The following is a 22,566-nucleotide window of genomic DNA, read 5'->3' as shown; positions in this document are numbered from 1 at the left end:
CTCAACATACAAAAACCAATTAATGCCATAGAATAATAGAATAAAGGGGGGGGTATCATACAACCATCTCAATTGATGAAGAAAAAGCATGTGACAAAATTCAGCTCTCTTTCGAAAAACACACCACCACTAAGAATAGAAGGAACAACAAGACAATGGCCATATTTGAAAAACTCACAGTGAATGTCACACCCAATGGTGAAAGACTGAAAGCTCTTCCATGATAAGGAACAAAACAAAGATGACTGCTTTCACGAGTTCTAGCCAACATGATACCCAAAGTTCCAGCCAAAGCAATCAGGCAAGAAAAAGAAATACAAGACATCCAAATTGGGATGGAAGTAAAATTGTCTCTGTTCACAGACGATGATTTTTTATGCAGAAAAGTCTAGAGTCCACAAAAAAAAAAACTGTTAGAATAATACACAAATTCAGCAAAGTTGCAAGATGCCACTTTTGTAAATCAAAAAAATCAGCAGCATTTCTATATACACTAGCAATGTACAATCTGAACAAATAAATTAAGAAAACAATCTCATTTACAACAACATCAAAAAGAATAAAACACTTAGGAATAGATTTAACCAATGAGCTAGAGACTTGTATGATGAAAACTAAAGAAGACTGATGAAAAAAATTAAAGACTTAAATAAAAATTAACAACTTAAAAAAACAGAAAGACATCACATGCTCATGGATTGAAAGACTTAATATTAGGATGGCAACACTCTCCAAAATGATTTATAGATTCAATGTAATTTGTATCAAAATCCCAATGGTGCTTTTTGCACAAATAGAAAAATCCATTCTAAAATTCATATGGAGGTCAGCCTGGGTGGCTCAGCGGTTTAGCGCTGCCTTCAGCCCAGGGGTCGAGTCCCATGTCGGGCTCCCTGATGGAGCCTACATTTCCCTCTGCCTGTGTCTCTGCCTCTCTCTCTGTGTCTCTCATGAACAAATAAATAAAATCTTAAAAATAAATAAAATAAATAAAAATCATATGGAATCTCAAGGATCCCAAAAAGCCAAAACAATCTTGAAAGAGATTCATACTTCCTGACTTTAAAACTTACTACAAGTGGGATGCGTGGGTGGCTCAGGGCATGATCCCGGATTTCCAGGATCGAGTCCCGCATCAGGCTCCTTGCATGGAGCCTACTTTTCCTCCCTCTGCCCGCGTCTCTGCCCTCTCTTTCTGTGTCTCTCATGAATAAATAAATAAAATCTTAAAAAAAAAACTTACTACAAGCTATAGTAATCAAGACAGTATGGTAGTGGTATAATGACAGACAATATAAACCAATAGAATGGAATAGAGTCCCAAAATAAACTTTTTCACATATGGTCAAATGATTTCAGTGGGGATACCAAGACCATTCAATAGGGAAAGGAGGACAGTCATTTCAACAAATGGTTCTGGGAAAGGTGGATATTTGCATGCAAAAGACTATTAGATGTTTACATTATGCTCTACATAAAAATAACTCAGAATAGATCAAAAACCTAAGTATAAGAACTAAAACTAAAAACTCTTAAAAGAAAATAAAAGCTTCAGGATCCAAAATTTGATAATGGTTCATTAGGTATGACACCAAAAGCAGGATCAACAAAAGAAAAAATAAATTGGACTTTATCAAATTTAAGAACTTTGTGCATCAAATGGCATTACTGGGAATGTGAAAAGACAACACTGGAATTGGGAGAAAATATTTGCAAATCCCATATCTGATAGGGGGTTACTATTCAGAATATATTAAGAACTTCTACAACTCAACAGCAACAACAAAAGTCAATTTAAAAATGGGCAAAAGGGCACCCGGGTGGCTTGGTCCATTAAGCATCTGACTCTGGTTTCAGCTCAAGTCATGATTACACGGGTCATGAGATGGAGCCCCATGGGGGGAGGCTCAGTGGGGGCCTGCTTGAAGACTCTCCCTCTCCCCTTCTCCCTCCCGCTTCCTTTCAAATCTTTTTTAAAAATGGGCCAAGAATCTGAACAGACATTTCTCTAAAGATATACAGATAGCCATAGGCACGTGAGAAGATGTTCAACATCACTCACATTACATAATTACATAATCATTACAGAAATGTATATCAAAACTACAATGTGGTACCATTTCACACCCAATAGGCTGGCTAATATCAACAAAACAGAAAATAACAAGTGTTGACGAGGACATGGAAAAACTGGAATCCATGTGTACTACTGCTAGAAATGTGAAATGATGCAGCTGCTAAGGAAAACAGCATGGCAGTTCCCTAAAACGTTAAACACAGAACTGCTTATATAATCCAAAAACTCCACTTCTTGGTACATACACAAAAGAACTGAAAACAGAGGCTCAAACAGATATTTATACACTCATTATTCATAACAGCCAAAAGTTAGAAGCAACCCAAAATGAATGGCTAAACAAATTGTGGTATAGTACAAAGGAGTATTATTCAGGTTTAAAAGGAATAAAATTGGGACGCCTGGGTGGCTCAGCGGTTGAGCATCCGCCTTCGGCTCAGGGCATGATCCCACGGTCCTGGGATCGAGTCCCACATCAGGCTCCCTGCATGGAGCCTGCTTCTCCCTCTGCCTGTGTTTCTGCCTCTCTCTCTGTGTCTCTCATGAAAAAAAAAGAATAAAATTTCACATATGCTACAACATGGATAAACCTTAAAAATGTTATGCTGGGGCAGCCCTGGTGGCTCAGTGGTTTGGCACCGCCTTTGGCCCAGGGCGTGATCCTAGAGACCCAGGATGGAGTCCCGCATCCGGCTCTCTGCATGGAGCCTGCTTCTCCCTCTGCCTGTGTCTCTGCCCCCCGCCCCCTCTCTCATGAATAAGTAAATAAAATCTTTAAAAAAAAAATGTTATGCTGAGTGAAATAAACCAGCCAAAGAAAGTCAAATACTATATGATTATACTTATATAAGATACCTAAACAGTCAATAGATTGGGGGTTGTCAGGGTCTGGGCTGAGAGGGGAATGGGGAGTTATTGTTTAATGGATACAGAGTTTACATTTGGGATGATGAAAAATCTCTGGACATAGCTGTACAGTCATATAACATTATGAACTTGTTTCAAACGGTAAATTTTGTATTACATATATTCTGCCACAATTTAAAAAAAAAAAAGAAACAACAACAAAATAACCATCAGGCCCTATTTTTCCCAGCCCATTAAGAGAATCCCTCTTTAAAGGCCCGTTCTCCTGATGACCTGGGCATCCTTCCCATGGCAATGGGCCCTGAGGATGCTATGTTGTCCTTTGTATTCTGACCTCAAGCCCAGTCCCAGTAATCTGGGCCCCAAATCCAAGCCAACAGCACAAGCTGGCTAGCCACTTGAAGGTGCAGGCTTGAGCTTCCCTAGGCGAGGCAGTTTTCAAACATAACCGTCCGACGGGCCCAACAAGCGGCATGAAAAGCCAAAGCCAATCTGGCTAGCTTTCACTCGCTACTACTTCCCCTTTCACTTTCCCACAGGGCCGCCATGCAGAAAGGAAACGGGTCAGACTGACCAGCCTCTTTAAAGTTGGAAACTTGAGTTCCATTTCCCCCCTCTATCAAAGGTCTGGCTATTTCCCATCCTTTGTATTTTGTAGGATTGAGGGGTTTTGCTCATCCAACAACAGAACTGACAGCGTCCACCCTGAGGTCTCTAGAGCTCTTTCATACAGATGATCCCGTCAGATGTCAAAGCAACCCAGGGAGAATACAGAGGGGTTGTTATGCCCCACTGAGGACGGGAAGGCGGGCTCAAGCTGAAGCAGTGCGTCCCCAGGCCCACCGCCCCAAGTGGCGGGGCCAAGGTTTGCACACGGGTAATGAACTTCAGGATTCTCCTTCTTGCGGATTGCTCGGAAAGATCAACAAAGCGGAAAGGGAATCTTCGGCCCATCTGGCGTCTAACGGAAGAGAGGAAGATGCTTCCAAGTTCGGTCACTAAGGGGACCAGGAGGTCCATCCCCAGAGAAGCAGCCTGGAAAGAACTAAGAGCCCTCCTCCTTCCCTGACGTGCACCCTGACTTTCGTACTCAACGACTGCAGACGGGGGCCCAGGGCACAGTCCCCGACTGCCCTGCCCAAGACACGCCGGCGGAAAGGGGAGGAATCTGCCAACCTGCCAGATGCACTTAATTTCACCAGGTTGGAAGGCCGGCGGGATCGTGAGAAAAGGGGATGATTCGGGGCGCTCGTACGCGGAAAGAAAAAAAAAAAAACCAAGGCTAATTCAATGAACATCTCAAACTTAGAAGTTGCCCTGGAGACGCACAAGGGAAACACCTAACAGTAGCCAAAAAGCGCGTAGCGCGTGGACCACGGCCCTCCCCGCTACGCGCATGCGCGGCGATGGCACCAGCGCCAAAAGAATCCCACCCAGCCAACACCAGATTTGGTGGGAGGGATCCGACTCCTCGCGCAAGCGCCAAGGCGCGCGCATGCGCGTCCTCAGCAGCTGCCTTTTCCTAGTGGTCCCCCCCGTCCTGTAGTCCCTGTTCTGGATCCGAACACCGACTACCTCAACCACGGCCCTCACTCTGCGCTCCTCACCTTGCGCCCAGTTTTTTCCCGTAGGGCTTTCAGCCGTTCCTTTCTCCGCAACGCCTCTTCCTCTAGCCGGCCCACACCAGCCGCAGTAGCCGCCATGTTGCCCACCCTCCTCTTCTCTCGTCCTGCAGCGCGCAGGCCCAGGGAGTGGATGTACCTCTGGCGGCCAATCCGGGGACGAGAACGGGAGAACAGGAAGTCCTGATAGCCAATCAGCACTGAGTTTCTATGGGAGAGCCCGCCCCACCTTTCTCCGCAACTCGCCTCGCCTGTTGGGGGAGGGCCAGGTAAAGAGAGAGGCCGTAAGGCTCGATTCGTCCAATGCCAATCGGTGAGAAAGCGGCAAGTGGAGTCAGACCTGAATGAAGGAGGATAGAGCGCGTCGATCGCTCTACTTTGGCCTAAGCAAGCCCCAACCACATCTCACTCCATATGAGCCACCTGGAAGGCGCTGTCCCCTTGTCCTGATTCTTCAAGGCCTGAGTGCCTTCAAGAAGCCTTTACTGACCCTCCACTCCGATCCCAGTTTAATAAGAGATCTGCCTCTTCCTCTCCATCAGTGACTTCCTGGCTGCTCTTGTCATGGGCCCGTAGACCCTAATGTGTCTGCTCTCAGCTCAGATAAAGCCTGTGCGGTGCAGGGCTTGGCTCGATGGCCATTTCCTCCAGGCTCATGGATGATCCCTTCCCACTCCCAAGCCCCCCAAAGCAGCAAAGTACTCAGAGTCAGACTACCTAATCTGGAGAACAACAAACACCGAACCTGGGCCCAAGGGTCCCCAGGGACCCCCTGAGCTTAGTTCCTGAGAACTAGTGAGAGTTGATATGGCCTTGACTGCAACAGGTGGCCAAGAGGTACACTGCTCCTCAGCAGGAGCTGCCAGGGTCTTCTTTCCTGCGTGAACCAGCCCACTCCACAACAACCAGGAGACCACTTTGGCTGACATTAAGACCTTCTGACAGGTCCCCAAAGCCATACAGAATCCATGCCTCCCTCCCCCCAACACATGCCATGACTTGCCTCGCAACAAGACTATTTCCTTGTTTGGGGCCTCCCTTCCCAGGGTGGTAGCAGGTGGATGCCCAGTCCCCTTCAGAGGGCCCCGTGCCACAAGACCTCTGTCCAGCCCCTCCAAAATGACTCTCTTGAACTCACTAGTGGGGGACTTTTGGTGCCCTGTTCCCCTGCATCTGGAGGGGTAACTTGCCAGAACCTGTACCAGGTTCACAGGCAGTACCTAGGATACAGGTAGTAGGTGCTCAGGAAATGTCAGCTCAGAGGTAGGATGGACAGGACAGGAAAAAAAGGCCGGAGTGGAGGGGCTGCCCCAGAAGAAGTCAGGACGATGGAAAAGGATAGGGATGTGGAGAGAGGCTGTCTTCTCTTGGCCACTCAAGGTCTGGGGGCCTCCAGGCTCCAGTTTCTCTACCCCATAGTATCTTTCTGGGCTCCACAAACTTCTCCCCAACTCCAACAAAGGGCCTGACCCCTGCCCAACACCAGAGGGAACCTCACCTCCCAGGCAGTCTGGTGGGGCGAAGCAAGGGTGATGGTGGCAGTGGCCCAGCATAGAGTCCGTCAGGCCTCCATCCCTGTCCACGCTGTCCCTGCCTACCCAAGTGATTCCCACTTGGCCCATTTGGGCCTCGTTTTTTCCATCTGTAAAACAAAGGCATAAGACATCCACTTGCCTTTAACCTCTTGAGGTTAAAGGAAACAAAAGATGTAAGGACAAGTGCTGGGCCCTAGAGTGGAGGATGCCTCTACTGGAGCATCTTAGGACGCTTCTTGGAGGGGACAGACGAGGATTGCCTAAATCTCCCAGGGATCTGCCAGACAGATGGAGGGCACTGCGCCTTCAGAGTTATTTCAGGCATGTCCTGCTGCTCTCTGATGTTCCCCATCGTGCTCCACAAACAGTAGGAGCAAAAACGTGGCACATCGGTCTCCCCATTAAAGCGCTGAGAACAGCGCCAGGCACGTGGTTAACTCTACAAGTGGTCGTCGGGTGGTTGCTATCATTATTTGTGGAAGGACCGTGGCCATCTGAACGCGGCCCGCAGCCCCTTCTCCCCAACCCGGAGACGGAGACCCCATCCTTGCACCAAGGGTGGCAACTCCTGCCAGACGGGCAGTGTCCGGGGCGGATCTAGACCTTGGGCGACTCTGGAAAACCTGACCCCGACCCTCGTCCCGGAGGCTCAGGGAGGCTCTCCCCAAGGCACTGTTAGAGACGCGGGCTGTTGAGAGCGGGACTGCGGGGCGCCCTCCGGGGCCGCCCTGACCTCAAGCTCCTCCTCCCTCCGGGCTCCCCGCCCTTTGCACGGTCCCGGGAGAGGCGGGGCGGCGGTAGCGGCAGCTCAGTGCAGGAAGCCGGGCGGCGGCTGGCCGCGAGGAGGAGGAGCGTGCAGCCTCGGGTGGCTCCGCGCGGCGGGGGCCAGTACTACTTCCCCGAGTAGTACCGCGCCGCTCCGCCCCGGAGTGACGCCCTCCGCCCATGGGCCTGGCCGAGGGCAACCGGCGGGCGGCGCGGAGGAGGCGGCGGCGGCAGGTGGCGCGCAGCAGGGCCGGAGCCGGGCCGGGCCATGGCCGCCTCGGAGCGGCTGTACGAGCTGTGGCTGCTCTACTACGCTCAGGTGAGCCCGCCCCGCGCCGCTCCCGCTGTGCCCCCGGCTCCGCGCGCCCCGCGCCCGCTGCACCTGCGCCCCGCGTTCCCGGGGCCGCGTAGATGCGCGCGCGCGGGGCGGACTCGGGCTCGGCACACACGTGTGCGCCGCCCCGGCCCGCCGGTGCCTCCGGCGCTTACACCTGGGGGATGACCCCCGCGGGGGTGCATCTCACCAGAGCCTCTCGGGTGGGGACCGCGCAACCTCGATCGCGCCCGATGCGGAGAGGGGCCCGGATCGAGACGACCTCCCCCTTTTACAGATGTAGAAACTGAGGCCCGGAAAATAAATGAGAAGCTGGGAGGGTTGTGAGGGGCAGGAAGGCTTAGTTTGCATTTGGGCTTGACTCTCCTGTGGGCGCGGCCCTATTGGGTAGTCTTGGCCGGAAGGGTCTAGTGGGTTGGGGGTGCCGGCAGGCGGGGGAGGGGGTGAGAAGCAGGGGGCGTCCCTGCTTGGATTCGCTTTGAGCCTGCCTCAGACTGCTCCCCATCAGGGCGCTGGCAGTGATGAACTCCTCCCTGTCCCTGATCCGAGGAGGCCCCTACCCCACCCCTGGGGGGTCTGGGGGTCCAGCCAGAAGAAAAGATTCGCCTTGGATGCAGAAGGAGGGGAAAGGGAGGTGAGATAGGAGGGATGTTTGAAAGAGATGGAGGAAGGTCCTTTCCTCCTGAGCACCCCGTCCTGTCTCAGAGACAACCTCACGTGGCCTCAGAAGGTGAAGGGAGTGACTGACCCGGGTGTCCTGTCGAGGCTGAGAACCTGGTGTCCCCCAAACTCTGTCTTATGCCCATGGGCTCCCACTTTCCTTCTGCTTTCACAGCAGGGAGGGATCCTAGGGTAACGCCCCCCTCCTCTTCACTTAGCCTCAGCCTCCCTCCCTGCACCTGCCTGGCATCCTGCTCCTGGCTCAGGTGTGCCCTGGGCACAATGGACTATTGTGTGCCCCTGATCTCATCACTAGGGGGAAGTTCGCGAACAGATTCAGCTGGCCCTCTGGGAAGAGGCTGGCCGACTGTCTCCTGGGACTGCAGGCTGGATCTGGGGCCCTAGGGACCTGGAATCCAGGCCATAAGGGCCACAGCTTCTTGAGTCCACTTTGGTGGTGAGAGGTCCAGGCCACTGGTAGGAGGCAGCATGTGTAGAGTCCCTCTTTGGTGTGACCCAAGGCAAGCTCTTTACGCTTCTGAGTCTCTACTTCTCTATCTGTAAATTTGGCCCAGCCCTGACCTCAGGGTGGCCTAGACTCTGCAGAGGGGTAGCTGGTATAGGTCCTTCTTCCCTGGCCCCATTGGGTCCCTTCACCCAGGCCTCCTGTCTACATCTCCAAGGGTTGGTCCCTGCGAAGGGAAAAGATTCACAAGGAAACCTCCCCCTGGCCCTCGTGCCTCTGATTGCTCCTATGGCTGTGGGCAGATTCTTGGTCTTCAACTTGTTCAGGTGACCAGGTGACCAGGTGAAGGGGGCTTGAACCAGGTAGTGAGTCGGAGGGAGGTTAATGATGGATCTTCAGGCTGAATGGCATGCTGCTGGGGGAAGGCTGTCTAGATCTAGATACCGTCTCCCAGGACTGGACCTCCAGCATAGCATGGTTGCCTCCCGCTGCCCCTTCTAGCTGAGCTCTGCAGATGGTCAGCTCCCTCATTCCCTCAGGAGGTGGTTAGCACTCATTTCTGAGTTCCCTCTCCCCCTCCAGCTCCTCACCTCACCAGGGCAGATCTGGGGCACAGGCCGGCTGGTTGTAGCCCTAGAAACCTGAGGATTCAGGGGGCGGCCTAGGGCCTGGCAAACAAATCCAGGATGTGAGTATGAACCGGAAGCTTCGGCCAACCTCCCAGCACTGCCTTCCTGCCCACTTGGTCCTGCTCCTGCTCCCGGAACAGGTCCCCACCCCTCCACGCTGGGCTCCCAGGGAGTGGTGGCTATGCTCCTTTGAGCTCTACTAGGGACCCATTGTGTGTTTGCTTGAGGGAAGAAGGAAGATAAAGTAGGAAGAGGAACTGGTAGAGGGTATTAAGAGACCCCAGAGTTGGCCAGCCACAAGGTTCTCTCAACCACCGAGCCCCTCCCCTCAGCTGAGAGAGCTGACATCAGCTGGCAAACCTGTTTTCCCAGTTGTGGATCTAGGCCCCGCCCAGGGGAGCACCCCCTTTCTGCCCTTCCTTTCTCCTCACATACCCCGGGGTTCAGACCCACCTGCCCCCCTCCTCCCCCGTGGGCCCTGCTCAACTGGGGGCCTCAAGTGGGGGGGGGAGTGGCTGCAGGTGGCTACTGAGGAAGGAAGGGGGGCCAGAGTGCCCCTGTATATCACTTAGTCTGAGTCCTGTAGCACTCTGATGGGGAAACCAAAGCAGGGTCATGCCAAGGTCATGGGACAAGTTTGGGGTAGAGTCCATCAGAGCTCCAGCCCAGTCTTCATGCTGGGTTCCTTTGTCCAAGAAAGGTCTAGTCCTGTGGATAGGAAGCCTCTGGTGGTTCTGTACCCTGGGATGGCACAAGCTGTGTGAATGAGCCTTGTCCCTCCTATTTGAGGGGGCCTTTGTCTCCCTCCTGTTCCCCTGACCAAGCTGGACCTCAGCTCAGGCAGGTCCCCACTTTCACCCTCACTGTGCTTGCTACTTGGCACACCCCACATTTCAAGAGGCCCCTTGGGTACTAGCTGAGGGGCTGGATGCAGGAGACAGGCCCCACACCAATGACTGGTTGTGCCAAGGAGGCTGAGTTTGGGCCTTGTGGGCAGAAGGGTCAGGAACCCCAGGAGCAAGTGCATGACAGTGGCAGTGGGAAGTGGGAGAGGCCAGTTGTCAGGAGGGAGAGGGAGGCCTGGGCGATGGGCGGGGCTTCCTCCAAGGAGGGCTAGGAAGGGGGCAAGGATAAGAGGTCTGGGGACAGCACACAACAGGCTGGCAGTTGGGCAGCATGTAAAAGTTATGCAAAATAACATGCAAATGAGCAGCCCCTCTTTGGGCTGGAGCGTAGTGTTGCTCAACAGCCCCCTAGTGAAAGGGAACATTGTGGGAGTGGGGGCTGACATCCGGGACACTCAGGGCCGCAAAGGACTGGAGGGACAGACATTCAGGTTCCAGGTGGGGAGCCTAGGCTGACCGCTCCAATTATGCCGTCAGGGATTTAGGGTTCCAGGGAGGTCAGGTCAGGTCAGAGCTAGAGTTGACCTTGCTCTGCCCACCCCTCCCTGGTCCCTCACCCTGACTGATGAGCTCTGCCTCATGGACACCTGGTCAGGCCCTTTGCTCCCTCTGGGCCCTTGGCTAGGTCATATTCCTCCCTGTGCCTCAGTTTACCATCTTGAAATGGGAGAAAGGAAGTTGGAAGAGTCTCTTTAGTGCTTGCACCTCAGAGGGGCAAACAGGGTTTCCTCTTCCCTGACTTTATGACCAAGGCAGCTGAAGGGGGCAGGTCTAGGGTGATGGGGAGAAGAGCACAGAACCCAGGCTTGGGGGGAGAGACTGGTAATCCCTGAAGTTGTTATGGCAACTGGAGAGCTGATGTGGAAGTGTGGGGTCCCCATGGAAACAGGGTCGGTTACTATGGGGACCCTGGAAGGAAATTCTGTTTCCATAGTGCTAGGACAAGGGGAAGGTTAAGCCCTGGGGGGCATTCTAGAGACCAGAAGGTCCACCCCTTTCAAGACCTGGTCCCCAGATGAGGGGGAGAGACTGACCCAGCTACCTGGGCACTTGTACCCCTATGGCTCAGTTGTTCCTGCCTCTGGCAAAGTCCCCATCTTTCTGCTTCATTCTTTGACCTGAGGTCCTCCAAGTCTGACCTCAAGGTACCCTGGTGTGGCCAGAATCCATCTTTTACTTGACATTGCCATCCCTCTCCTGATGCTGAGTGGGGAGTTCCCCCAGGCCTGAGAGAGGTTATCCCGATCAGACCCCACCCCACCCTGTCCCATTTCTGCTTGCCTGTCCCTGGAAATGGGATGTTCACTATGTGCCCCCAGGCAATTCTGACTAGTGGGGTCACCCACTTTGGAGCTACAGTCTTCTCTCCTCACCCTGCTCCTAGCTCTAATCTAATGGTTGGCTCCACCAACACCCTTCCACCTGCCTGGGACAGCCACCCGTGTGAACCAAGGTCTGCTACTCATCGGCTACTCATAGAAGTGGGTGGGGAGAGCACTAGTGTTGCTCTAGGGAATGCCAGGGGGTTGGGAGGGCAGAGCTCCTGGATTTGGGGATGCAGCTCCCACTCTCCTTCTTTCGTGCTGAAGGCTGTGGTTGGGGAGGCTTTACCTGTGAAGCAGGTATGGAGGGATGGATTTCAAGGGGCAGCTGAAGTGCAGAGATTAATGATAAGTAACAAGCTACTAAGTCTGAGAACCAGGGCTTGGACTCCAGAACCTGTACCCTCAACCACTGATTCAATTTGGCAGCCCCAACCTCCGAAGCACAAGGCTTTGTCTTGAGAAAGGTGCTGGCTCTGGAGAGCATTCAGGTAGAGGGAACATGGAGGGCAAAGCACTTGCAGACCTGTGGGTGGGGGGACAGTGAGTAATGCCTTTGGGCTGGGCCATCGGGGGGGCATGGGGTGCTGAGACAGGAGGGGAGGCTGTGGACTTGCCCTAGAGCCTGTGCTGGGGTGGGTGATGGCTTATCAGACAGTGGTGACCATTCGTGTGTACTGGAGGTGCTCTGGATGCCGGGTGGTGGTTAAGGAATTTTTAGGTATTGGGCCATTATAAATTCCAAGAAGACGTGATGGGAGGGATCGGGGTTTGAAGTGAGGTCTGGGCCCTGAGGTGACTCCCAGGGCAAGCAAGGGCTGGTGTCAGGATTGCGGCAGGGCAAGCCAGCTGAGGGGCAGCATGAGGTCAAGCATCGCGGCAGTCCCTGTCGTCCTTGTCCCCTGGCAGACAGCCCCACCCACCCATTCCTGCCACAGCCGCCTGCCCTCTGCCTTCTGGGTTCCCTCCGAGATCTGGGGAAGTGGCAGTTCCGTGTCCACCCAGGGATTATTTGGGCCTAAGGAGCCCTGGGGATCTCTCACCCCTGGGCCTGAGTGCCCTCAGGGTTAGGCAGGCACAGACTGGGGCCCCTGCAGACGTGGTCATGCATCCCCCCAGCTTGCCCCCCTGCAGCAGGCCTCAGCACCACCTACACAGGACCCCCAGGGCCTGAGGAGTGTGGCTGCTCCTGACCTGCCTTCGTGGGAGGGGTGGGGTTGGGACTCTGGCCCCTTCAGCTTAGGGACTGGGCTGGCCCTGCCCAACATTCCTGCTCTGAGCTGGACCATGAGGGAGGAGCTGGAAGATGCAGAGCTTCTTTGAGGAGTGTGGGAGGCCCAGGCGCCACAGCCTCCTCTTCCAGCTCTAGACCCCTTGTCATTGGCCACCACCTCTGTACCTGTGAGTCCCGCCCCCCTGTAGGGTCTCCCGTACCCGCAAGCAGGTGGGGCTTGCATCCAATGAGGGACAGGCATGATCCCCCCATCTGCCTCAGAGACCCCTCCTGCTCTTCCAGAGCCATCAAGGCTACCTTGACTGCCTCCACCCCTAATGCAGCCCAGCCCGGACCTGCTGGACAGGCCGCGGGTGTGGTTCTAGGGGCGGAAAGCCAGTGTGCAGAGCTTGAGGGATCCACCCGGGGTTCTGGAGGGGGGGGACAATCCAGGTGATGGCCACAAAGAAGCTGGCAGCTTCCCACTTAAGTACCAAAAGCCTAAGTCACGGACAGCAGGGGGCATAGGGTGGATAGGGGCCTGGACCGGAGGATGTGACTCAGATGGACAGGGGCGGAGAGGCTGGAGAGCGGCTGTGATTGGTCTAGGGGCCTGCAATGCTGGGCTCAGTTGAGCCCTATCCTCAGGCCAGGGTGGGGGGACATGGCCAAATGTGGGCTTTCAGGTCCTCAGCAGCACTGCAGTGGGCAAAAGGGATGTACATTTTAGGCGAGAGATGTCTGGCTTGACTGGGGGTGGTTTGGGGGCAGAAGAGGGTGGGGATGGTGTTGGGCCAGTTTTGAAGGTTGACGGGGATCTGTGGGGTCACTGAGGCAGAGGCCACATGGTCAGCTTGGGCTAGCTGGCCAGCAACCATGAGTGGCCCTGGCCTAAAACAAAGGTCTGACTTTCAGCATCCTTAAAGGAGCAGCTGAAGTGGTTGTAGTGGATGAGGCATCCTCTCTGGAGGTCCCCCACCCCCCGTCCCCATACGCTATGGGAAATGTTCAGAAGTGGCCTAGGAGGCCTGGCCTGCTCTGGTGTTTCAGGGTTAGGCACTTTGGTGTCCTTGCTGATGGATGGAGAGGAGGGGCAGAGACAGAGGTAGGTGAGCAGAGAGGTGGCCAGTGGCAGAGGGTGGAGAGAGGAGTTGACGGACAAAAAGTCACGGTGGCCATGGCACGTTGAGTCTACACCTCAGTGGCCCCAGCCCCTCCTTCAGTTGCCTTCGCCTCAGATCTGTGACAAATGCACAGGAAGGTGCCCAACCACAGGGTGACAGCTGCTCTGTCTAGGTTTCTTGTGGATCTGGCCCAGGGTCTGCTAGGGTCTGACCACCTCCTTGGGGCCCATTCAGTCCCTACCCTGTGGCCTGGAGCTGACAGGCCCCAGAAATAAGCCATCCATCCAAGGTAGTTCTGGAAGTCCTTGAATTGAGGTCTGTGGCACTTGGGACACAGCACCTGTGATGTGTCCCTTGCCTCTTTAGCTTTCTTCAGTCTGCTAGACCTGACCTACCAGCCTCTGGCTCTGGGAAAGAAATGTGCCTTCTGGGCTCAACTGGTTTGGGGGGAAGAAGGGTGGGGTGGCAGGAGGAGCTCTAGGCCACCACCCACTGTGTCCTGGGAGGGGTTTAGAGGTTACAGCAGACTGGGGCTAGTCTGGGACCTACTCAGCTGTGTCCCTGGAGTAGAGACCAATAGGGCCAGGCAGAGAGGCCAGGACACAGGGGAGGGGGACAGGGCAAAGGTATGACTGAGTTGTCCTCTTGCACATCATTCCCTGGGCCTGAGGCATTGGACACAGGTCAGGGAGCTGTGGGTGCCTTGAATGAAGGGCCTTGTAGCAGCGGGAATCAGAACCTGTTCCTGGACTGCAAGTCCCGAACCTCATGCTAGTAAAACATATCTCTGGTTCACAAGCCCCTCCCTGGGCAGGGTGACCCCGCCCCACTGCACTGCAGGCTCCGCCCTCAGTGCTGGGCCGGGTCCCTCACAGCTTCTCTTGCAGGGCCCTGGGTGCCCCTGGGCCCCCCCACATCCCTGCGGTCTGCCGGGAGGAAGCAGCCCGCCTCCCCCACCGTGACTCTGCGCTTCCTGCCCTGGCCGGGGCGGGAGGGGACGTTTCCCGTTCACACCAAAGTTTCCCTGGTGGCAGGCGCCCAGACTCGGGCTCGGCCGCTGCCCCTCTTACCCATGGAACCAGCTTTGGGGCCTGGGGTCCAGGTAACCAGCCAGGGCGGGCATTAGGTTCCCAGGGTGAGGTAGGGCATTCTGCGTGTCCATGTGGGGAATGTGTGCGTGCATGGCTCTGCCTGGTCCACCGCACACGTGTAGCACTGGATCCATAGTCAGGGAAGGCCTCCTGGAGGTGGTGGCTGCTGAGCTGGTAGATGGCAGCCCAAGGCTTTATTTAGATCAGGGGTGGCTGGTGGGTGGAAGGCCTTCAGCCCCAGCAGCAATGTGGGCTGTAGCCACATCCCAGGAGTGTGCACACTGAAGCCCCTCCCCTGGCTGTGTCCCCCAGGGTTCGGGAGGTGGGAGCAGAGACTGGGAGACTGGGAAAAGCAGACAGGGGGCCTGGGAGAGTGGTCAATATGCAGGGCAGCCCTCTGATGCTGACCTGCAAACTTCCTGTCCTCCCTCCTCCCCTCTCCGCCTCTCACCCTCTCCACCCCCACTGCCCTGCCCCCAATCCTTGTCCACCCATGTCTTCCCTCCTTCACTCTCCATTCACTGCTGCTGTCGACAACCCCCTGGTGTGCCCCTGTCCTCGGTGCCCTCTCTGCCCGCCCCCCCCCCCCCCGTGGCCCTACCCCCTCTGCCTGCAGAAGGACCTGGGCTACTTGCAGCAGTGGCTAAAGGCCTTTGTGGGTGCCTTCGAGAAAAGCATCTCCCTGTCCTCTCTGGAGCCACGCAGGTGAGACTGGATCTACCCGGAGGGCAGGGAGGGCAGGGACGGGGCAGAGAGAGACGGCGGGTCCTCGGTGCCCTAGCGACCGTCCTCCCTGCAGACCAGATGAGGCGGGCGCAGAGGTGCCGCTGCTGCCACCAGACGCACTGCATGTACTGGCAGAGCAGCTGGACGAGGGGGACCTGGAGCAAGCCCTGGTGCTGCTTAAGCTCTTCATCATTCTCTGCAGGTGGGTGGTTCCCCGTCACAGTCCTCTCCAAGGGGGGCGGGCAGCTGGGGACCTGGGGGCCAACAGTGGGGTGGCGTATTCCTGTGACACCTCTCGCCATTCCCTGCTGTCCCCTGCCCAGGAACCCAGAGAACGTGGAGGCGGGCTGGGGCCAGGTGTTGGTGCCCCGGGTGCTGGCTTTGCTGAGGAAGCTGTCAACCAAGGTGAGGTGGGCCCTGCCCTGAGGGAGCATGGGGGTGGGGGTGAGGGAGTAGCCAGGGCCCAGCTGACCCCCTCTGCCCTCTCCTGGTACCTACAGCTGAAAGGAGCCCCAGGATCACAGGAGGGCCAGGGGCCGCAGCTGGAGAGCGTGGCCCTGCACGCCCTGCTCCTCTGCGAGGGCCTCTTTGACCCCTACCAGACCTGGCGGCGCCAGCACAGTGGGTGAGAGCCAGCCCACCGCGGAGGACCCAGAGGAGGCTGGGGAGAGGACTGGGGTGGGGGCAGTGGCCTGTCCTGCAGAGTTTTTTTTGGGGGGGGGCACAGGTACCCAGGGGAAGGAGGATGGCCAGGGAGGGATGGAGTGCCTGGCCTCACCCGGGCCCCTGCCCGTCCCCACCCCCGCCCCCAGGGAAGTCATCAGTTCCAGGGAGAAGAGCAAATACAAGTTCCCTCCAGCCGTTTTGCCCAGTGAATTCGGAGCCTTCTTCCAAGGTCAGGCCCCGCCTCCCGCCCCCCCTAGGCCCCACCTGGCCCCACCCCTAAACCTGAGCCCCTTGCAGTTCCCCATCCCAGAGGCTGGCTGAACAGGACACAGGCCCTCAGTGGTGGCTGCAAGTGGGGCTGGAAACCTCATGGGAAACCAAGGGGGGACTCCAGAGCCCAGGAGTTCCGGGGCCAGAAGGGACAGAAAGGGCATCTCTGGGTGAAATGGGTACTTTCTTTTCTGGGCTTGGAGTGAAGGCCTCCCATCCGGTAGGGGAAGATCAGTTTCCCTTCCTCCTTCCCTCCTGCCTCCTGGGTCCCTGCAGCCACTTGGATCTCACTCTGATCGGACCATCTTAAAACTCCCCAGTCCAATCCTTTTACCGTCCTTTAGACAACATCCATCCGCACTGTCTCCACTTCCTGCTCCCGCAGCCCTGGAGGAGTTGACCCCAGGACATCTCTGGCCACCTCTGCCCCCAGGGGACTCTCTTCCCTCTCATCAGAGGGAAACTGTCCGGGACTTTAGATGGGACGGGGCAGGATATATCTGGATAGGGGCAGGTCAGGCTTGGTAACAGGCAGTGTCCTGTGAGGACAGGCGGTATCTAAGTGGTGCTGGGGTAGACCACGTGGCCGCAGGCCTAAGGTCTGGAGCGGGGGCAGCAGCTCCAAGAGGGGAGAGCGGGGAGGTCCCTGCCTCCATTCTCCCACAGGCTGAGTGCTCTTCTCAGAACAGACTGGATTTTGTTCCTGTTGCCATAAATCCCTCACTGGTGGCGTGGCATCTCAGGATCAGATCCTGCTCCTCCCACAGCCTTCCTTTCCAACCCCACTTGCCCTCTGCACCCTGTCCTCTCCGTCCCCAAATTATGCCACATCTTTCCTTATTGTTTTCTCACCCTTTCTGGGCTACCTGCATTCTCAGGCTCCAGCTCATAAGCCCTGTGCCCAAGGAGCTGTCCCATCCCATGCCACCTGAATCTAGTGAGCCCTGCTCTTGCCCCCCACCCCCCCACCCCCACCATTGACACCACTCATGTGACCCAGGGCTGGTCCCATCTGTTCTCTGTGTTGCAGTCTGTGGCCTGGCATCCTGTCCAGCTTTGCTGGAGCAGGGCCAGGTGGGCCTCCCACATATGAAACCCTGAAAGCCCCTAGAAGTCCCCACTAGGGGCATGGGTGGGGGTGAGGGGCATCTGTATAATAGACACAGCAAGGTCCCCAGAGCAGGTTACAGGAAGCTCCAACTGTCACAGGGTAGCAGGACCAGATTTGTATCTGAGAAGCCAAACCCTAGGTTGCCACGGGGAAGTGGGGTGGAGAGTGGTGTGTGTGCTTACCCTGGGGTCCCCACTTTGGGGATTAAGATCTGGGGAACTGGCTAAGCTCTCAGGGCAGGACCATATGCCCTTCAAGCTCCCCAAAGAAGGGCCGTGTCTTCCCTTAGATGACCCCCCCCCCCGCCCCAGCATGGAACCATAACATTTTGGAGTCCCAAGTACAGAACCAGGTCTTTTCCCTTACACTGGGTGTCCCAGCCCTCTACCCCCACCCAGGACACTCTCCTCTTGGGTAGTCCCCTGCAAGCTTGGTGATATTGTTCTGTCCTGTGCACCCACCCCATCCAGAGAGCCTGCAGGATGCAGATGGCTTGCCTCCCATGCTGCTGTTGCGTCTCGTCCATCTCTTTGGTGCTGTCCTTGCGGGAGGGAAGGTAAGCCAGGAGGAGCCTGTGGACCAGAGGGTGGCCATCTCAGGGTCTCTGCTGGTCGAGCCCCTTGACCACTGGCATCTCTGCCCACACCTGCAGGAGAACGGGCAGATGGCTGTGAGCGCTGGCTCTGTGCAGGGCCTGTTGGGTGTGATACGGGGCTGGGACCATGGGCCAGCCCAGGACCCCCGCCTAGTGCCCCTGGCGCTGGAGGCACTCGTGGGGGCAGTACATGTCCTGCATGCCAGCCGCACACCCCCTCGTGGGCCAGAGCTCCGCACCCTGCTTGAGGGCTACTTCCGCATCCTTAATGCCGACTGGCCAGCGGGCCCAAGCCCAGGCCCTGAAGAGGCCCTTGTCACCCTACGGGTCAGCATGCTCGGTGGGTATGGGCTCCCAGGCTCTTGGGGAGGTGGCTCTAGCAGGGGAAGGTCTAAGTGATGATGGAAGGCAGGACCGGGCAGCATGGGAAGAAGGTTTAAGGCTGAGAGGACGGGTTGCTGATAGGGGGTTGAGCAGGGCTGACCCTAGACCCCTCCACAGATGCCATCCCCAGGATGCTGGTATGTGAGGACCGGCCGGTGCTACAGGCCACCTTCCTCAGCAACAATTGCTTCGAACACCTGACTCGCCTCATCCAGAACAGCAAGGTGGGCGGGGCCCAGCTCGGGGTGGGGTTGGGGGGCCTGGAACCACTTTTGGGGGCCACCTGCTGCTGAGCCAGTCTGGGCTGGACTGGCCTGGGGGGTTGTGTCTGGGGGGATGGCCCAAGGCTTGGGATGGCTCTGCACCCCACAGGAGGGAGATATCATGGAAGGACAGGAGCTGCCCTGGCCCTTCGTCCCTCTTTCCCCAGCCCCAAGTCCAGGGGCAGGAGGAGGGCTTGGCTGTTTTAGATAGAGTACCTATTGCTGCCCACTTACCTGCCTCCCACCCCCAACTCTGTTCTGAGCAGGGCATGGGCAGCTCTCAGATCCCTGCCTTCCTTGGTGCCTGGCCCAGCTCTCTGCCTGGGTGTCTCGGCACACATAGCCTTCCCTCGGGGGCAGAGCCCTAGCTGCTGCCCCTGGTCCTGCTCTAACCCCATCCCTCTCCCCGTCTTCCTCCTCTTCTCTCTCTCCTCTGCCTCCTCTACCTTGTGCCCTCCCCCTTCCACACAGCTGTACCTGCAGGCCCGGGCGCCCCCTGAGGGGGACAGTGACCTGGCTACCCGGTTACTGACCGAGCCCGATGTCCAGAAGGTACCACCTTGGGGCTGACCTGCTCAGGCACTTGCCTCCCTGGGCACCTACCACCTGCGCCTCCCTCTTTGAGCCCTTCCTGCCTCTGCAGGGGGAAGGAGCTGATACATGCATAAGGCCTGCTGTGGCCTGGTAGTGATGGGGCTGGGTCCCCCATGCTGTGTCGTCCACCTTCTAGACCCTTATCCTAGGGAACGGGTAATAGTGATCTGTGCCCTACTTAGTATTAGTATTGGGAGCTAGGATTTGGCTTGGCCAAGCTGGAAGGAACCTTCGAAACTCAACCACCTGCCCCCAGTCCCAAAAGGGGAACTGAAACCCAGATACTATGGGACTTGGCTGTGGCCCCTCACAGATAAGGAAGTCCCCCACACGGGGCCACTTCTTTCCATGGATCCTTGTACTTCCCTTAGGTAGGTCACTGGGAGTCCTTCATCCCCTTATGATGCTCTCTCTGCCTCACCTTCCAAGGGAGCTGTAAGAAACTGCCAGCTGTCATTTGGGGGCTCTGCATGGAGAACCCTCTCTCTGTTGGCTTAACCCCTGGGCCCCAACCTCCAGAGGCCCCCAGCTTTGTCTTCATGAGGCAGCCTGTCTGTGGCTATTGCACTTGTCTTTTCTGAGAGCCTGCATATCTATTTGTCTACAAAGCAGGCAAAGGCAGGTGAGACCCCTGGTTTTTACAGATATGAAATTAAGGCCCTGAAGGTGGTATGAGGTCACTTGGGGAGTCAGACCCCATGGAGCCAAAATGCACCCTCTAGCAGCCTGGCAAATTCTCTAAGCCCTCCTGATCCCTCAACCCTCAGGGGTGGGGTAGGGCAAGTGAGCAGCATGTTTCTAGATGTCAGCCAAGGTGGGCCTCAGTGTCCCCACCTGGATCTCGGGGCAAGGGGCAGGGTAGGACCCAAAGGTCTCGAAGGTTCTTCTGGTTCTAACATCCTGTGATTGATCATCCCCACACTTCCCACCCCCTTGTCAATCATGGGTGATGGAGCACTTGCCTGCCTGCCTGCACATGTGTGTCTAGCATGGGGGGGAATGGGTGGGGACAGAGGCCTGCAAGCCTACCAGACAGTGGGGGACAAAGGGGTATGGCGAGAGAGTCCCCTGTTGATCTGTCCCAGGGAGGCCATTCCCGGTCCTGGTCTCTTCCCTGGCCTCTTTGTCAAAGTGGGTCTTGCCAAGCTGCTTGGCATAGGGTCAGAGTGAGGGTCACATTAGTTCAGACAAGGAGCAGGAGGCCTGGTACCACACTCCCAAGGCCTCCAGCCAGCTCAGCTACGTGTCCTGGCCCTACACCAGGAGCAGGGGGCTGCCCGCTGTGATACCCTGGTACCTGCTTCTTCTGACTGGCCCTCCCCATCCTAAGGTATTGGACCAGGACACAGATGCCATTGCAGTGCATGTGGTCAGGGTACTGACCTGCATCATGAGCGGCTCCCCCTCAGCCAAGGTGAGGACGCTGCAGTCTGGCTATGGTAGGGGTGTTGGGGTGGGGTTAATCTGACCACGTGTCCCCAGAACTGCTCTGGTTGGTGGCTGTTAGAGCAAGGGAGCTGAGGAAGCGACCATCTTGCCCTGTGGGGTGCAGCTCAGTGCTGTCAGCTGGATATCCTAGGTCAGGGCTGGACTGGGGATGATCTGTAGCCTTCCGAGGGGGACCCTCATCCCCGCATCCATCCTCAGCCCCCTTGCCCTCTCTAGCGCCATGACCCAGAAGCAGAGCCAGGTGTGGGAGCCTTGAAAGATGATCCTTCCTCCAGGGTTTCCATGGGGTGTGGGTTGGCCCTGGGGCCCACAGGCATGTTCCCCTCTTCCCCACACAACCCTGCATAGGAGGTGTTTAAAGAGCGCATTGGCTTCCCTCACCTGCACGAGGTTCTGCAGAGCCACGGTCCCCCCACGCACCGGCTGCTACAGGAGCTACTCAACATGGTGAGGGCAGTGGTGTGTGGGGTCAGGGTTCCCAGGGCGGTCAGGACCGAGTTACCATGGAAGGTGAGCTCTCCGCCGTAGGGGCTCTGTTGGCTGTGGGGATCACACAGTATGACCTGTGACCTGACCACAGGTGTCCTGTGTCCTCCAAGCTAAGACTTGGGAGGTTAATGGTGCCGGAGGCTTGTCACGGGGTAGCTTGTGTTGCTCTCCTGGGCTGAAGGCACATGCCCCGAAACAGGGAAGTCCCACGGTTGGCAGGGTGGCCTGCCCCATGCCTGTTGCCCAGGAGCTGTCGTGTTCTCTCTATCCCCAGGCTGTGGAGGGTGACCACAGCATATGTCCACCGCCACCAATCCTCAACGAGCAGCCGGTACTGATGCTGATGCAGTGGCTGCCAGCACTGCCCACGGCAGAGCTGCGGCTCTTCCTCGCACAACGCCTTCGGTGGCTCTGTGACAGCTGCCCTGCCAGCCGAGCCACGTGCGTGCAGGCAGGCCTGGTGGGCCACCTGCTGGAGACACTCGGCGCGGGGGCAGCCTTGGGGGCCCACTGCCAGGAGCAGCTGTTGGCATTGCTGCAAGCCCTGGGCCGCATGTCTCTACGGCCCCTGGAGCTGCGCTGCCTGCTACGCCCCCCCGCAGGACTGGACTCCGGGCCGGCTGGGGCCGAGGCCGGGAATGCCAGACACGCTGGTGCCATCATTCGTGCGTTATCGGGCATGGCCCGGCACCAGGGCCCTGCGCGCGCCCTTCACTACTTCGACCTGACGCCCAGCATGGCGGGTATCATGGTGCCCCCCGTGCAGCGATGGCCGGGACCCGGCTTCACCTTCCATGCCTGGCTCTGTCTGCACCCCGTGGCTGCAGCACCTGCCCCAGCCCCGTCCCGGCCACTCCAGCGAAAGCAGCTGTACAGGTGGGTGGCTGCCAGGGAGCAGGGCGCCGTGGCAGGGCGAGTGGGCAAGCAGCAGACGTAACTGGCTTGCCTTCCCTGCCCGCAGCTTCTTCACCAGCAGCGGCTCGGGGTTTGAGGCCTTCTTCACAGCAGCCGGGACCCTCGTGGTGGCCGTGTGTACCCGGAAGGAGTACTTGACCATGAGCTTGTCTGAAGTGTCCTTTGCCGACTCTGCCTGGGTGAGCCTCTCTCCTGTACGGTCCGGGGTGGAGGGGACGCCAGGTGCCGGCCCGCAGCCTGATGTGGCTTCTCTTCTAGCACTGTGTGGCCATCGTCCATGTGCCTGGGCGCCGGCCCTTCAGCCAAAACCTGGTCCACGTCTACAAAGATGGCCAGCTGGTCCAGACGGCGCCCCTTCGCTGCCCCTCTCTCAGTGAGGTGTGCCATGCAGGGTTTGGGGAGGCCTTGGGGAGCTGGGGCATCTTGGAGAGGGTGAAGCCTGGAGCCCCAGTGTTCCCCCCGCCTCTGTCATGTAGGCCTCAACCTTCAGCCTC

At 57.0% G+C, this 22,566-nt stretch overlaps 2 protein-coding genes across 7 annotated transcripts in view; one reads left to right on the top strand and one right to left on the bottom strand.

The window, feature by feature from the left end:
* Positions 1 to 4,680, bottom strand: part of CCDC12 (coiled-coil domain containing 12) — a 51,382-nt gene extending 46,702 nt beyond the window's left edge. The window contains exon 1 of the mRNA XM_055342986.1: positions 4,552 to 4,680. Coding sequence (XP_055198961.1) covers positions 4,552 to 4,647 — 96 coding nt within the window. The 5' untranslated portion in view covers positions 4,648 to 4,680. The remainder of the gene's footprint in view (positions 1 to 4,551) is intronic.
* Positions 4,681 to 6,935: 2,255 nt separating this feature from the next.
* The window catches only part of NBEAL2 (neurobeachin like 2), a 29,358-nt gene continuing 13,727 nt past the window's right edge, over positions 6,936 to 22,566 (top strand). Inside the window, exons 1-15 of one of the 6 annotated variants that reach the window (XM_055342980.1) lie at positions 6,936 to 7,185; positions 15,227 to 15,315; positions 15,392 to 15,538; positions 15,660 to 15,741; positions 15,837 to 15,961; positions 16,149 to 16,231; positions 17,854 to 17,939; positions 18,036 to 18,318; positions 18,480 to 18,586; positions 19,097 to 19,177; positions 20,550 to 20,633; positions 21,017 to 21,115; positions 21,432 to 22,033; positions 22,119 to 22,251; positions 22,331 to 22,450. In XM_055342980.1, the coding sequence (XP_055198955.1) occupies positions 7,135 to 7,185; positions 15,227 to 15,315; positions 15,392 to 15,538; positions 15,660 to 15,741; positions 15,837 to 15,961; positions 16,149 to 16,231; positions 17,854 to 17,939; positions 18,036 to 18,318; positions 18,480 to 18,586; positions 19,097 to 19,177; positions 20,550 to 20,633; positions 21,017 to 21,115; positions 21,432 to 22,033; positions 22,119 to 22,251; positions 22,331 to 22,450 (2,172 nt within the window). In that variant the 5' untranslated portion in view covers positions 6,936 to 7,134. Of the gene's footprint in view, positions 7,186 to 14,554; positions 14,622 to 15,226; positions 15,316 to 15,391; positions 15,539 to 15,659; positions 15,742 to 15,836; positions 15,962 to 16,148; positions 16,232 to 17,853; positions 17,940 to 18,035; positions 18,319 to 18,479; positions 18,587 to 19,096; positions 19,178 to 20,549; positions 20,634 to 21,016; positions 21,116 to 21,431; positions 22,034 to 22,118; positions 22,252 to 22,330; positions 22,451 to 22,566 lie in introns of those variants that run through there. The other 5 variants (XM_055342981.1, XM_055342982.1, XM_055342984.1 and 2 more) reach the window with 5 other exon arrangements.

The sequence above is a fragment of the Nyctereutes procyonoides genome, unplaced genomic scaffold (assembly GCF_905146905.1).
Source record: "Nyctereutes procyonoides isolate TBG_1078 unplaced genomic scaffold, NYPRO_anot_genome, whole genome shotgun sequence".
Taxonomy (NCBI): Eukaryota; Metazoa; Chordata; class Mammalia; order Carnivora; family Canidae; genus Nyctereutes; species Nyctereutes procyonoides.
The sequence above is the reverse complement of the archived record's forward strand: the minus strand, read 5'-3'. Positions and strand labels throughout refer to the sequence as shown.